The sequence below is a fragment of the Entelurus aequoreus genome, linkage group LG11 (assembly GCF_033978785.1).
Source record: "Entelurus aequoreus isolate RoL-2023_Sb linkage group LG11, RoL_Eaeq_v1.1, whole genome shotgun sequence".
Classification (NCBI taxonomy): domain Eukaryota; kingdom Metazoa; phylum Chordata; class Actinopteri; order Syngnathiformes; family Syngnathidae; genus Entelurus; species Entelurus aequoreus.
The window spans coordinates 42,589,667-42,605,552 of NC_084741.1; the positions used below are offsets into that span (position 1 = coordinate 42,589,667).

The 15,886-nt window shown below is 43.1% G+C and overlaps 1 protein-coding gene across 8 annotated transcripts in view; it reads right to left on the minus strand.

The window, feature by feature from the left end:
* Positions 1–247: 247 nt before the first annotated feature.
* Positions 248–15,886, minus strand: part of arid1aa (AT-rich interaction domain 1Aa) — a 30,167-nt gene continuing 14,528 nt past the window's right edge. The window contains exons 2-20 of one of the 8 annotated variants that reach the window (XM_062063325.1): positions 13,353–13,568; positions 12,733–13,287; positions 12,526–12,630; positions 12,085–12,325; positions 11,796–11,885; positions 8,704–8,874; positions 7,986–8,298; positions 7,757–7,902; positions 7,582–7,667; positions 7,284–7,493; positions 6,998–7,202; positions 6,739–6,874; positions 6,447–6,613; positions 6,152–6,335; positions 5,114–5,239; positions 4,632–4,728; positions 3,714–4,548; positions 3,345–3,475; positions 248–3,251 (exon numbers count right to left, since the gene is read on the minus strand). In XM_062063325.1, the coding sequence (XP_061919309.1) occupies positions 1,419–3,251; positions 3,345–3,475; positions 3,714–4,548; positions 4,632–4,728; positions 5,114–5,239; positions 6,152–6,335; positions 6,447–6,613; positions 6,739–6,874; positions 6,998–7,202; positions 7,284–7,493; positions 7,582–7,667; positions 7,757–7,902; positions 7,986–8,298; positions 8,704–8,874; positions 11,796–11,885; positions 12,085–12,325; positions 12,526–12,630; positions 12,733–13,287; positions 13,353–13,568 (5,847 nt within the window). In that variant the 3' untranslated portion in view covers positions 248–1,418. Of the gene's footprint in view, positions 3,252–3,344; positions 3,476–3,713; positions 4,549–4,631; positions 4,729–5,113; positions 5,240–6,151; positions 6,336–6,446; positions 6,617–6,738; positions 6,893–6,997; positions 7,203–7,283; positions 7,494–7,581; positions 7,668–7,756; positions 7,903–7,985; positions 8,299–8,703; positions 8,875–11,795; positions 11,886–12,084; positions 12,326–12,525; positions 12,631–12,732; positions 13,288–13,352; positions 13,569–15,886 lie in introns of all 8 variants that reach the window. The other 7 variants (XM_062063328.1, XM_062063326.1, XM_062063324.1 and 4 more) reach the window with 7 other exon arrangements.

Below are 15,886 nucleotides of genomic sequence, written 5' to 3' on the forward strand. Positions count from 1 at the left end.
TATATCAATGTGTGCATGAAGCTTGAGCGGCTAAAATACAGTAAATCTTGTAAGACAATCTGAACAATCAAATTAGGATCTATTCAATGCCCTTAGAAAACAATGACCTGGATAAACGTGAATATTCACAGGCAATATGGGATAGTCTCCCTGCATGCCGTTATTTCACTAAAAACTAAATTCTGCATTAAACATTCTTGTTTTTATAAAGAATCAATTAACCTATAAGACAAACACCATTAAACAGTTTAGGAAGATTTCATGTACATTTATTCTTACCACGTGGAACATATAGTATAAAGATTTCATACTGAATAAATGATATTCATTGAGCCAAAAAAAGGGAAAGGGGGGAATTTACATGTCTTAGCTACATAGTCTGAAATACAAATATGATGAATCCATGATTGAAGAAAAAATGTCAGATGTGTGTACTTCATCTAGTTTGCGTGGTACCAGGAAATAAAAGCTTTGAGCTGTGGCGAGACCAGAGTGGGTCTAATCAGCAGGAAGTGGAGGACGTCGAGTCAGCCTCTATCCCTCACCAATAATATGTGAGAATAGTGACACAGACAGAGACAGACACAAGAAGAAGTGTAATGTACAACATTATATATACACACCACAGCAAAGCTGTATTTGAAGTTGAAAACCAGTCCTAAGAGGTGATTTCTTTTCATAGGGGTATTCATACAATCAAGGGATAAAAGGAGGTAAGGGTGTTCTTGATACTTTGGGGAAGAAAGCCATTTTCTGTTTTTAACACCAAACTATGACGAACAAACTCAAGTAGAGCTTCATCGTCCACTTCTGTGAGAAACGCAGTTTACAGATTGCTGTCACTGAAGAGCAGTACGGTACAGAAAATGTCCTACAATCTACTGCACACTGCACAGGCCTCCCCGGTGAAGGTGTCTATTGGCAGAATGTTGCTGCGTGTTGGGTTGACTGGTGATACTCCAACTACAGCAACTAGAACCAGTAGGCCACTTTTGTCAGTCTACGCCACCTCTGAGAGGAGAGCAAGGGCACACTGCCTCTCCCAAACTCACTGTAAACGAGACAGCAACTTTGGTTACAGTTTTTGTTTTTCAGCTATTTATTTATTTATTTATTTATTTATCTTTATTAAAAAGTACTTTCCCCCCAAGTGCAGAAAAGTTTCTCCACTGTGGCATTGCTCTGCTCTCTTGTCATCCAGTCGGCATTTCTTTTGTGAGTTTGTGTCACTTTGTGGGCTTCTCTTGGTTTTTGTAATCCAGCACAGCTCTGTGATGACAAGTCTCAGAGCAAGTATCAGAGAATGGAATCTGTGGATTTTCATAAATAAGAGTCACGTTCAACCTTTCCTTGCCCCGTTGTACACAAGCCATGATATCAGGGAAGTGGGGGTGAGGAGCCACAGCTCCCTACAGCTGTCAGGACTGGCCAATCAAAAAGAGTACATCACAGATAACATGAGAGACCAGCGAGTTCATGAGGGGGGACACTGAAAGGTCAAGGAGCCGGGACTCATGTAGTGTGAACTCCGAGTGGTTCTCCTCTACCTTGGCTAAAGCGTGCAAAGCCCGGGCAGCTCGCCTCATCATATCCGGGCTTGTAGCCTCGAAGTGCATCCCCTGCAGGTGTAGCAATGAACTCTGGCTGTGCTGAAACTGAGTAGCGGCCAGACTATCCTCCAGGAAGCCTAAAAGGTTGCCTACGCTACCCTTCTGAACGGCAACTGCCCGTGCGGCCAGAGTATCACCCTGTGCTAAGTTGGCCAGTAGAACCACAGCCATCTCCCTGCAGACAGCCACCTTCCTCTCTCCAATTTGCCGCACAAGATTCCCATAGAGCTTCTCCAATCGGCTGAAGGGTGGGGTGGCCAGGATCAGGTCCACGTTGTTGTCTTGTATGCTGAGCTTGCTCAGCGTCTCCAAGACCAGTCTCTGAGGGGACAAAGCACTATGTGGACCCAAAGTGGGGAAAGGATCTTGGGCTTCTGCTGAAGGGCAGACGGCCCAGTGGAGTAGACCATCCAACAGAGGCAAGCAGATGCTCTCAGAGTACACAGACAAGTCCAATTGGCCTGAGATGTTTGCCAAGGTGACCAGTGTGTTTTCCCTCAGGAGCTCCAAGCAGTCCCACCACCATTCATCCCTGTGGCCCATTCCCTCCTCGGTGTCCTCGTCTTTCTCGTAGGTGAGTGGGGCCTGTTTGCGCTCAGGGTGCCGGTGGTGGAGCAGAATAAGGCGACCCAGCAGCAGGAGTAAGCCTGGATGCTTGGACATCTCGTGGTCGTTGCCTGGAACAAAGGAGAGGCTGCGGACGATGTTGGAAATACAAATGCAGCGTCGAGCGAGTGAATCTTGCCAGTTTGCTAGTGAAACCAGAGGGCCCTCATCTTTACTGTGAGGCTCATCCTCCAGGATGGTGTTTGCCTGATGTGTCAGCACACTACCCACAGAAGGAATAGGTTGGTTATTCTCCTGGTTATTATCAGCCATTTTTGACTCAGATTTGTTCTCCTCCTCAGTAGCCATGGTAGGACTGTCTTCGAAGACTGTGGCTTTTCTTGAGGTCTCTTTACACCATTCATCATCTTGAATGTTTTTCTCCTCTTCTGTTGGCAAATTATATTCAACGATATCTTCTCTGACTCGTCTTTTCAGCAAACTTTGGGGTACAGGTATTCGTTCTCGACGATCTAAGAAGTTTTTGCGGGGCTCAAAGTGTGTCTGAATGTGATCTGTTGAGTCCCCGCCACCTGCACTCCAGTGAAGTAATCCACTGTCAAACTCTTGAGGTTTGCTGTGACTGTTGGGCTGGGCAGCGATAAACGGGTCTCTCTTTCGTACCACCTTTACAGGAAACTTGTCAAACTTGCTGCCCTGTTTGAGTCTGTCCTGGGCAGATAAAATAGGTAATGAGCCCGTTTGGTCAGATGAAGAACCCTTGCACTTTCCATCGTCTTCTTCAGTCTTTTCATTTCCTTCATTGGAACACTCCTTACGCTCAGCTTCCTGTTTTATATGAGCTGGCAGATCCATTTCTTGTTCCTCCTCATCCATATCGTCTTCATCCTCCACATCTACATCATCTGGTTGTAGTTCCTCTTCTTCTGTGCTATCCGAGACTTTTTTCAAGGCATCAGGGTCAAGTAGTGTCCTCTGTCCGGGGTCCCCCACCTCATATTCTTGCAAGATGCCAAAGATCTCAATGAGACAGCGACGGAAATATTCAACGACCAACTCGAGTAGGCCGGGCAACTAATGGGGAAGATAAATGTGATCAATTATAATATATAGACATTAACACCATGCTTAGTATGATGAATACGATAAAATAGAATGAAGTCTCACCGTATTGAGATCAAAGGTGGAAATACTGCTGTCATCATAAAGGAGAATGTTGATTGTGTCCAAGGCCCAGGTACTCTCAGCCAGTAGACCCGACTTTAATGACATCATGACTCTCCATGCCTCTGGGGTTCCTACGTTAGGAAGAAAAAAAAACTATCATGACCACCAAGTACAAGATTCCCCATCTCCTATTTAGGTTAAGTGCAGCGTCAAAGGGAGATGCAACCTATCAGCAGCAGAATAATCAACAATCATAACCTAACATGGGGAGAATTTAGAACTCACACAGGCACAGAGAACACATGCAAAGTCAGTAGCTACTTTTGAAATACCAACAGACAGTTTCAAAATGCTTTTAAAGAGACATACCGATCTCTTTCACGGTGAGTCTCCGACGTGGTTTCAGGAGAGGGTGGCTAGCTTCGATGGAACCCATGGGGAAAGGCATGTCTCGCCTTATTAAAGGTGACTGCACTGAAGAGGGCACTATATGTGATGCAGGCACAGGAGGGCCGGCCTTTTGCATTTTCATTACTCCGTGCATATAGGGAGATTTACTTGGGGATGTCCTGCTCTCCATCGGACGGGGCATGGACGCTGGGCTGGATACTTGTGGAATGTGGTTCTGCACGCCTTGCGGGGACTGGTAGTTGGCCTGCACAGAACGAGGCATCGGTTGACCCGGCCCGGCTGGACCGTACGGAGGCTGCCGCGGTCCCATCTGACCACCCCACTGGTTTTCATGATTCATTCGCTGTTCTGATGACATCATCTCTTCAGAGCGGTTCATGCTTGGGTAACCGGGTCCCTGAGGCGGGCCCCCAGGGCCACCCTGTCGACCATGGTAGTTCTGATAGTTAATGTCTCGTGGTCCCTGCCACATGCCTCCCTGAGGACCCTCTGGGCCCGGCTGCATCATCTGAGGGGGCATGGCGGGCTGAGCGTTAGGGCCGGTTGCTCCCTGCATCCTGTCACGACCAAAGGGAAATGGATACTGATTGCCTGGGCCAGGCGGGCGGCGTTCAGAGCCTGGATATGGTCCACTGCCGCTGTATTGATTGTACGGCTCTTGCTGTCCTGGAGAAGGTGCAGGTACGCCGCCTTGCTGCTGTGGTGGTGGTTGTCCACCCGGGAAAGACCCACTGTACTCTGACTCATGACGTTTTGAAGGAGGGTAGCCTCCTTCAACAGGACGCTTGTAGCTCTAAAAAAAAACCAACAACAAAACATGGTCAGAATCCAGTGTACTAAACTCTGCTCATTAGCATAGCGCAGTTTGACATTTACCTGCTGTTGCTGTGGGTACATTCCAGGCTGCTGATTGGGGTAAGAGCCAGTAGGGGGCGTTCCCTGTCCAGGATACTGATTACCATAGGAATCATGTCTGCAAATGATACACTGTCAATGCCAGCTTGGCCATGAAAATATTTCTTATTCAAAAGATTAATTCATAGTATACAGTTTTGACTTGGTTAAATTTACTAATAGGACTGACTTTTTATGTTTTTTGTTTCACCAATATTTTCCATCACTATATTTTTTAGACTTAGACTTAGAAAAACTATTGAGCCACAAGGGAAGATGTATAATATATACAAATTCAAGCGTATGTGATTATGCTATCACACAATATACTGTATATCATCATATTAAAAATAAAACCAAATAGACAAAAGGTGATTACATTTGGTCTTCCATCCAGTCTATAAAACGGCATGTAGCCAGTATCTGCCAACATAATATTGTATAAAGAGGTTTTGTTAACGGACCGTGGTTGCTGTGGTGGAAAGCGATTTGGCGAATACATCCCAGCGTCGGCATTGGCAGGTATTATAGAGTTTGGCTGAGGAGCACTAGATCCCATGTTGCTTTCTGGACCCATTCCTTGCTCAGATCTGGGAAAGAACATAATCACCACAAAACATCAGAACATCATGTTTCTTTTCTTTACTCTTTTCTTATGGTAGTTTTGTTTGAATTTCTTAATTACTGTTTGAAAATTATAGAGAAAGGTAATTTCTATGCACATGTTTTGAAAAAATTCAAAAAGACCTGTTTACTTGTATGTTCTGATTGTTTGAATTTTGTGTGTCATATTGTTGTTGAAATAAAGTTAGGGGGGAAAAAAGTGCTATGATTGGTCAACTTGTTAAGACATAATTTCCTGCATTAACACAGCCCACCTTCGCCAAGATCTTCTTCTATGGTTTTGAAACAATGTGCACATTTAAAGTGACTGTTGTATTAAAATGATTAGTTCCAGCTCCAACAATAAAGTGAGTGTCGCTACCACTACTACACACAGGAAAAGGAGTGGAAAAGAATTGCAAGTAGGTCCAGCCTGCGCATACCAAAACAAAGACTGGGGATGAATGACAAGAGGCTTACTCTGTTTTTGTAATTCTACTGTCAAATAAACGTGCTCAGGTGCTGAGAGCGATGCACAAAGTGAGACCTTTTGTATCTAGTTTGAATGCCAGAGTCAAAAAAACAAACACACGGACATAGCAATTTATCGATGACGGCAAAGTTATTGAGTTAATTTTCATTTATTGTTCCATGCATTGATTTACTGAAGATCCCAACCTACAATCATATTATATTTTGAATGCCTCTGGGCATCAAATTTAATACCATTCATTTTCGCAAAATCCATTTGACTTTTTGATGCTTTTTAATGACGTGCGGAAATCTTGAAATTAAGATATTAGTTACAGACACAGTATCTTTTTCTGACTTGTAAAGGGAATTAGCCCCTGGATTTCATCAACCATCTTTAGTGACCTTTAAAATTCAGAATTTCTGACCTCCTGTCGTAGCCTGGTCCATAGGGATACTGTTGTCTGGGCCCCATTGGCATTGTGCCCATGGCTCCGGGTGGTCCACGATTGAATGGAGGCTGCTGCTGCTGCTGCTGTTGTAGCGGTTGCTGCTGCTGGTCGCCCATCCCGCTGTTCCCACCCTGGTTAGCAGGAAGAAACTGCTCCCCGACTGAGGATGCATTCAAAATTAAAGTCTGTTTAGTGCAAATTAACTGAGCCGTTACTTAGGGAACCATTTTATGATTCATTCAGCTCTCGTCTATTTAGCAAGCCTTTTTACCTTTTCGCATATTACTGAAGGGGTCCTTGTTGGGTTCATAGTGGCCCATGCGACCTTGCATGTCTGAGGTGTTCATACCAGACTGATAAGCGGAGTTGGGTGTCATGTTTTTACGTGGGTAGGCAGGATCGCTTCCTTCAGAAAAGGGGTCTTGCAGGTTAACACTACTTCTAGGACGGAAGGAAAAAATGAGGGTGTTTGAAATGGTAATAGTGGGAATGGCAGAATACAATACAATTAGTTTCACCAATTTATGATCAGTTTGACTGCAATAGTCTAATGAGAAAGTCACCTAGAGCCAGGTGGCATGGGGGGCATCTGGGAATGAGGAGTGGAGGCTGGGGTTGGAGGCTTTAGGTCTCCGCCCTCTGCCATAGAGCTGCTGGTTGACTGGGGAGTCTGAGGGCCCTGTAGAGAGCCTGACCCAGCTGTGGAGCAGAGGGACGCTTCAGTTTGAAAGTAGAGAGAAGCAGACAAATATAAATATGACAAATCATTTTAATGTCACAGAAATATAGACCACATTAGAAAGACAAGGGTGTGGCGCTAACCTGGCGAGGGGGGCTGGACCTTTGGAGATTGGTTCTTCTTGTTGTCTGAAAAAATCTCGGGAGGTGGGTCTTCGCCACGCTCAATTTTACACTCAAAGGCGTACAAACACTGAATGTACTGCTTTTTCAAAGAACTGGCAGCACTGCTAGATGTACCCACATTCAGACTTGTGGCCAAATCACGCCATTTTTTGTTCTTATTCACCTGAGACACAAAAAACAATGTAAAGTAATGTAAAAGATAAGAGAAAGGAATACATTCAAATGAGAAACACTAAGTAAGTACCTGTGTCATGCCTCCAATGTCTTTCACTGACACATACAGCCGAAAGAGGTCAAGAGGTTTGCGTCCTACAGCAGGCAGGTTGGTCATGGGCATGGCTTTTTCCTCAATGAAAGCCAAATAGCGGTCAACCCACATCTTCCTCTCAGGCTCTGGTCCTAACTCATACAGGCGCGTTATCTTTTCACTGGTCGTGGTGGAAGAATTGGACTTCTGTTTTGTGTGACAAAAGTTAAACCCATGTTTAGTAGGTGTGTTTGTTTTTAGAAAAACAATCAATCCAACACAAAAGCAAATCTACCTTAGATTTGGGCTCAGGTTTAGGTGTTCCTCCCCCATCAACTTTGTTATTCATTTTATTGTTCATCTCTGGACTTGGAGCCATACCTACGCACATTTAAATTAGGAATACTTGATATGACTTGGCTTCACAAACAAAATATTAAACTCAGGTGAAATCAATTTGCATAATTTACCACTAGAGTTGTTGGCCATGTTTGGCCCTATGGAATAAGGTGATCCACCTTGGGTGTTCATCATTCCGGGCATGTTATTAATAGGAGGGCCATAAGGAGGGCCAGAGCCCATCATGCCTGGAGGCATATTGGGATAACCAGACATCCTGGAAAGGGGGACAGAAGTCAGAGTGTCTATCACTGACAGCATGATAAAGTAAATCAAAAGGAGGCTTGAGCAAAAACCAACCTGTTGTGCATTGAGTTAGAGGCGGGGTGCTGCAAGGCTGCGGGATCTTGGGCCTTTCTGTTCATGCCTGGAGGAGGGCACATCCCAGAGCCAACCTGGGGCGGTATGTTGCCCATGTTCGGAGGCATGTTTGGGACCATGTTGGGACTCATGCCAGGGCCATAAGGACGTGGCCCCATTTGATTCTGAGGCATCCTTCCTGGGGGCATGCCAGCATACGGTTGTCCCCCACCTTGACCTGCCATTTGACCCATGCCTGTTCCTGTGTAGTTGGCATTGGGCATGTTGCCATAGCCAGGTTGGCGAGGATAACCTAAAGAAAATATAACAATATATATCCAGTGACTAACTACTTAATATCTGTGTATTAAGACAATTCAGTGAGAACAATGTCTTTGTGTACATAAGGCACACTTTTCTTTTGATTATGTGCTAGCAGTGAAAGCTATGTTCCCAGAGCAACAAGCCTTTGTCACAGTCTGAGCTCCACTGACAGGAGGCTCTGCTACGTCAGCTGACTTTCTGCTTGACAGCTATTAATAGCTGCAACAGAGTTAGAGGGAGCGACTCGCGATAGCTTGCTATGCTATGCCTGTGTGTGGAAGAGATGGAGCCCACAGGTTTAAAAACAGTTAAAACACTTTAAAAAAAAAAAAAAGGTAGTAAATCAAGTCGGGGGGGAAAAATAATGTCTACAAGCATTCAAAATGATACACACCTTGGGGGCCATATTGTCCCCCTTGTTGTCCATATCCCCCCATGGAGTTATTTTGTTGATATGGACCCATCGCAGGATGCATCTGTCCACCTGAAGACTGGCGAGGCGACAACGCAGAAGCTGACTGAGGGGGAACGTAAGGTGGCATCTGAGGGTTTCTCTGCATAAACCCTAAAATGTTGTGCGGAGACAGGTATTGTTCAGAAAAAGATATTAAACAATAGCTTACATTACACTCGCACTGAAGGCCGAATGTGTGCACTATGTATTTAAATGACACACCCTGCTGCGTGAGGACATATGTACATCTTTTAGACTTTGGGGGTAAGATATGCCCACATACTATGTCCACATACAACAGCATTTTGAAAGGATCTCTGTCCTTATAAAAACATATTTGCTGGCTGACAAGTGTGTTTTGGCCAACCAGAGGCCTCGAATAGCAAAATCACCTGGCTTAATCAGCCAAGTTTCTGTTTTTGCTGAAATTCCTGATGTCAATATTGGACTTTGTTATGTTTAAAAATCGATGCTCCAATATACAGAGGCTGGTCGACAACATGATTTATGTTGGGTTTTTTAATCTCACATGGTGTCATTTATTCAGCAAAGTGCACACGCGCTCGGTTGTTACATTCGGTTTAAATAAATGAGGTTGCAGAGTTCAAAAGCTTGGTTTTCCCAATCTACAAACAAACAGTTTTGTAATGTCTTAACCTGGGGCTGTAGTTTTCGAATAGCTAATTTTTTAAGAACAAAAAGCCAAAAGACAGAAAATATGTTTAAAAAAAACATCCACTTGTATGCTGAGAGTGCATACAAGAACAAACAGCTTGGAAAGAAAGAATGGCAAAAAACAATTCTACTGGTTAATAAAGAGGGTGTGTGAAGCGCAATATGGAGGTATTTCGGCTCCACACTATAGATAAAGATGTCGCTTTAAACACGAAAGCACCGCGCTGCAGCCCTGCTTTAAAACATGCCTCGCCAAAGGTGGTATGAATAAAGTATTACAATATTTGCTTCAAATTTAGCTTAACAAATAAACAGTCAGATCAACAGGTAATGAAGTTAACTAGCTGCCTGCTGTGCCCATTCAGATATGTAGACGCATAAACAGATACTTTGCTTGTTGCCAATTATTAGCTCAGTCTAAACAGTCCACGCAGCGTAAACTAATGCAAATGAAAGGACTGAATTTTGTGACAAATTCCTACAATTTGTGTTCTATCTTTAACAATGTGTGCTTTACCTGCAACATTTTAGCTGTGTACTTTTAGCCATAGTATTGTTTTTAGTTTTTTGGGGCGGCGTGGCGAAGTTGGTAGAGTGGCCGTGCCAGCAATCGGAGGGTTGCTGGTTACTGGGGTTCAATCCCCACCTTCTACCATCCTAGTCACGTCCGTTGTGTCCTTGGGCAAGACACTTCACCCTTGCTCCTGATGGGTGTTGGTTAGCGCCTTGCATGGCAGCTCCCGCCATCAGTGTGTGAATGTGTGTGTGAATGGGTGAATGTGGAAATACTGTCAAAGCGCTTTGAGTACCTTGAAGGTAGAAAAGCGCTATACAAGTATAACCCATTTATCATTTATTTAGTATTTATAGTATGTGTCTTAAAGCCAGACCAAGAGTGTCAACCATAAATCATAGAGATGTCCGATAATATCGGCAGGCCGATAAATGCTTTAAAATGTAATATCGGAAATTATCGGTATGGTTTTTTTTATTATCGGTATCATTTTTGTTGTTGTTTTTTTTAATTTTTTTATTAAATCAACATAAAAAACACAAGATACACTTACAATTAGTGCACCAACCCAAAAAACCTCGCTCCCCCATTTACACTCATTCACACAAAAGGGTTGTTTCTTTCTGTTATTAATATTCTGGTTCCTACATTATATAGCAATATATATCAATAGTCTGCAAGGGATTCAGTCCGTAAGCACACATGATTGTGCGTGCTACTGATACACTAATAGTACTAACCTTTAACAGTTAATTTCACTCATTTTCATTAATTACTAATTTCTATATAACTGTTTTTATATTGTTTTACTTTCTTTATTATTCAAGAAAATGTTTAATTTATTTAATTTTATAAATTTTTAAAAAAAGGCCCTTATCTTCACCATACCTGGTTGTCCAAATTAGGCATAATAATGTGTTAATTCCACAACTGTATATATCGGTATCGGTTTATATCGGTATTGGTTGATATCGGTATTGGTAATTAAGAGTTGGACAATATCGGAATATCGGATATCGGCAAAAAAGCCATTATCGGACATCCCTAATAAATCATGAAGCATTTATTACAATGCCACTAAGGCTTTCTATTTTATTCTAACCTAATCCTAGATTATGGCAGGCTATATGTAATATATACACTTGTTAATTGTTCTTTGAGTGCAATCAGAAAATCCCAATGTGTTTAATGCTTTTTAATTTCAACCTTCTAAAATTGTTCTTTAAAAGCATTAAGAAATATGTTTAATACATCATAAGATTTTGTATTAAAATGAAGTCAATATGACTTTTTTTGTGGTACCCTTATTTTGAAAAGTATAAAAATACATTTTGGTACGGGTAGCAAAATATTGATATCGGAACAGGACAAACTGAAATGAATGCATACTTGCAAATGACACTCAGAAGTATAAGAAACCAATATATAAATTCTGGACAGCACACCTCAGTGCTAAATATTAAATTACAAATATTGTTAAAAGATTATTTATTACCACATGAACGCACAGAAAGGTACCAAAAATCAGCACCGTTGAATACTGGTTTACTTGATTCACAGGTATTGGCGATTGGTACCGTATCGGTTCAAGTGTGATAGATAACCATCTCTAATCAGGACATTACAAACAATTATTTAGCTGTACACTATGAGCATATTCTTACCTGTATTCTTTTTTGATATCAATTTTCAAAATAAGGTGTGCACCATTTTGAAAAAGATGTTACTAAATACAGGGCAAGTCTATTAAATGAGGAGACAAGAGTTCCTGAATATGGTTTTACAACCATGAGAACTGAGTTTGACACCCCTGTCTTACATGATAATTGCATTTACAGTGTACCTCTGTCAGGGGCCAGTGGAGACTGGCTCATGCCGGGGTGAAGGCTGCCATCTGACTGCACACTTGATGGCCTCGGAGGCATCTGATTGCCTAAAGAAGCATATTGACCTTGTGTTAGCAGGACCAAGACTGATACCATTACTTGGGTATTTTTTGTGATTATGTGATTGAAAGGCCAGTTGGCGCGAAGTATGTAGTTATTGTGTCGACATAACCTGAAGGGCAAGACAATAACACCAGCATATCTCTGAATGTACAAAAAAAATGTTCTGTGAAGAAATACATTTACCTGGCATGTTGGCAGGGGACAACGGTCCAGCACGAGGTGTACTGGCGCTGGCAGGGGACCCGGTCGGGGAAGGGGAGGGGCCTCGAATACCCGGCAGGTGTGGAGATGTGTGAGGCGAGAAGGGTGACTGGGCCGGGTTGCTCTGCTCACCCTGACTGCTCGAAACCCCTGGTGTGCTCACACCAGGACTCAGAGCACCGTCGGTACCAGTAGGCAGGTCGTCAATGGATCCTGACAGGTCCTGAAATCATGTGAGGGAGAGCAGACTTCGAGTACATTCCGAATGTAAACGGATTAAACCTGACTACATCAAAAGATAGCAAAAATAAACAGATCCTTCGACAGGATGCTAATCCAATTAAACCACAAACTCAAATCTAACTAATTAAAAAAAGAAAAACTATACTGTGAAAAAGAATTTGTATTCCAGCTGATGCATACATGACTGACCGGGAGGCTGGAAGGACGGCCTTGACTGTCCTCTGGACCACTTTTTGGCTGTGAAGATGGTGGGGCGTTGGACTGAAAAGAGTCCTGGGATAGCTCCTAAAAAAGCCAACACATGCTCAAGTACACTGCCAGATGTACAGATGCTTGTACAGTAAAGTACAACGACGTGGATGAGTAGGATTCTGATCTGATCAGCACCTGTTGTGGAGGAGGAAAGCGCTGATAAGGTGACTGCTGTGCTTGCTGCTGCTGCTGCTGAGGATTCTGTGGGTATGCTCCAGACTGGCCCTGTTGGTGCTGGGGTGGCTGGGACTGTGCCTGCTGTTGTTGCGATGGGGTCTGCTGTGGTGGTTGCGCAGAGACCGGGTAGTTGGCCTGCCCTTGGGGTCCTGGGGGAGCCTGGGAACTCGGCTGCTGTGGGGTTTGACCGCTTTGACCCTGCTGCTGGTACGGGGATTGGCCAGGCTGTGAGGCCGACGTTTGGGAATAGGACGGCTGAGACTGTGGGGGGCCTTGAGGTGGACCAGATGGGGGCATATGAGGTTGTTGATATGGGGATCCCCCTTGAGTGTGCGGCACTGAACTTGGTGGCGGGTGTGGTTGCCCGGGGTAAGATGTTTGGCCACCTGGTTGCCCTGCTTGGGGCTGAGAGTAGGGTGTTTGATGCTGGCTTGGGTGGGGACCTTGACCAGGCTGGCCATAATATGGGGCCTGGCCTTGTGAACCGTATCCTCCAGATCCATAGGACCCCATCTAGAACACAAGACTGATGGTGAGGACAACTAAAGAAGAAGGCAGAAACTCAATAAGATCAATACCTGTGGACCATAGGGCATGGCACCCATGCCTCCAGGGGTTCGTCCTTGCATTCCAACTGGGTATCGCTGAGGACCTGGGGGTCCATACCCCTGGCCAGGATATCCAGGACCCTGCTGCGCTGTGGGAGGCCCCTGTTGTGACTGCTGACTGTATGGGCTACCAGGACCGTACGGTTGCCCTCTCAATTTCCCCATTGGGTCCATGGAACCAGGCGGCTACAAAGAAAGGAATACATACCAACAATACATCAAAAATATGAATAAGCACAAGAAAGACAAATTATACTTTAGTTATACACTACCGTTCAAAAGTTTGGGGTCACCCAAACAATTTTGTGAAATAGCCTTCATTTCTAAGAACAAGAATAGACTGTCGAGTTTCAGATGAAAGTTCTCTTTTTCTGGCCATTTTGAGCGTTTAATTGACCCCACAAATGTGATGCTCCAGAAACTCAATCTGCTCAAAGGAAGGTCAGTTTTGTAGCTTCTGTAACGAGCTAAACTGTTTTCAGATGTGTGAACATGATTGCACAAGGGTTTTCTAATCATCAATTAGCCTTCTGAGCCAATGAGCAAACACATTGTACCATTAGAACACTGGAGTGATAGTTGCTGGAAATGGGCCTCTATACACCTACGTAGATATTGCACCAAAAACCAGACATTTGCAGCTAGAATAGTCATTTACCACATTAGCAATGTATAGAGTGTATTTCTTTAAAGTTAAGACTAGTTTAAAGTTATCTTCATTGAAAAGTACAGTGCTTTTCCTTCAAAAATAAGGACATTTTAATGTGACCCCAAACTTTTGAACGGTAATGTAAATGCACTGCAAAACATTAAAAAGATAATATATGTGTCACGATTAGGGATGTCCGATAATATCGGCCTGCCGATATAAATGCGTTAAAATGTAATATCGGAAATTATCGGTATCGTTTTTTTTATTATCTGTATCGGTTTTTGTTTTTGTTTTTTTATTAAATCAACATAAAAAACACAAGATACACTTACAATTAGTGCACTAACCCAAAAAACCTCCCTCCCCCCCATTTCTTTCTGTTATCAATATTCTGGTTCCTACATTATATATCAACATATATCAACACAGTCTGCAAGGGATACAGTCTGTAAGCACACATGATTGTGCGTGCTGCTGGTCCACTAATAGTACTAACCTTTAACAGTTAATTTTACTCATTTTCATTAATTACTAGTTTCTATGTAACTGTTTTATATTGTTTTACTTTCTTTTTTATTCAAGAAAATGTTTTTAATTTAGTTATCTTATTTTATTATTATTTTTAAAAAGTACCTTATCTTCTCCATACATGGTTGTCCAAATTAGGCATAATAATGTGTTAATTCCACGACTGCATATATCGGTTGATATCGGTATCGGTAATTAAAGAGTTGGACAATATCGGAATATCGGATATCGGCAAAAAGCCATTATCGGACATCCCTAGTCACGATACAACTTTTTCCACTATCGATAAAATACCGATATTGATCTGATGCCAGCACAAATAATACATACCGTATTTTCCGCACTATAAGGCGCACCTAAAAACCAAAAATGTTCTCAAAAGCTTACAATGCGCCTTATAATCCGGTGCGCCTTATTTATGGACCAATATTGAGCCACAACAAACCTAAAATTCATTTTCATAAAATTTAGGTCTCGCAACTACGGTAAACAGCCGCCAACTTCTTTTTCCCCGTAGAAGAAGAAGCGCTTCTTCTTCTACGGTAAGCAGCCACCCCCGTAGAAGAAGAAGCGTGCAGTGCATGCTGGGATCATATGACGTTTCATTTCCATTTGTGTGTTTCTGTAAAGACCCCAAAATGGCTCCTACTAAGAGACACGCTTACGACCCAGGGTTCAAACTCAAGGCAATCAGTCACGCAGTAGAACACGGGAATAGAGCAGCCGGGTGGATTGACAAAAGAACTCCAGCCGCTGGATATTGGTGTCAACAGGGCATTCAAAGCTAGACTGCGAACTGCGTGGGAACAGTGGATGACAGAAGGCGAACACACGTTCACCAAGACAGGGAGACAGCGCCGGACGACATACGCCACTATCTGCCAGTGGATCGTAAATGCCTGGGCTGATCTATCAGTCTCAACTGTGGTCTGAGCTTTCAGGAAGGCAGGAATTGTCACTGAACTGCTGGACAACAGCAGCGACACTGACTCCATTAATGACTTCGACGAGACGGAGCCGGGCATTTTGGATGCCGTATTTGCCCAACTATTTAATTCGGACACTGAAGAAGAAGAATTCGAGGGATTTGTGGATGAGGAATAACTTCAGAAAGTGCGCTATAAATGTTTATTTTGTGTGTTGTGTTGTGTGACATTTAACGTTTGAGCAACGTTGAGTTATTGATATTGTTATTGCTCTGCACTATTTTGAGTGTAATTATTTTGTGATTGCACGTTTGATTTACTGTAACACGAGTAAATCAGCCGTTTATTCATTTTGGGAGTGAACAGAGTTGTTAGAACGCTGGTTTGTAATATATTAA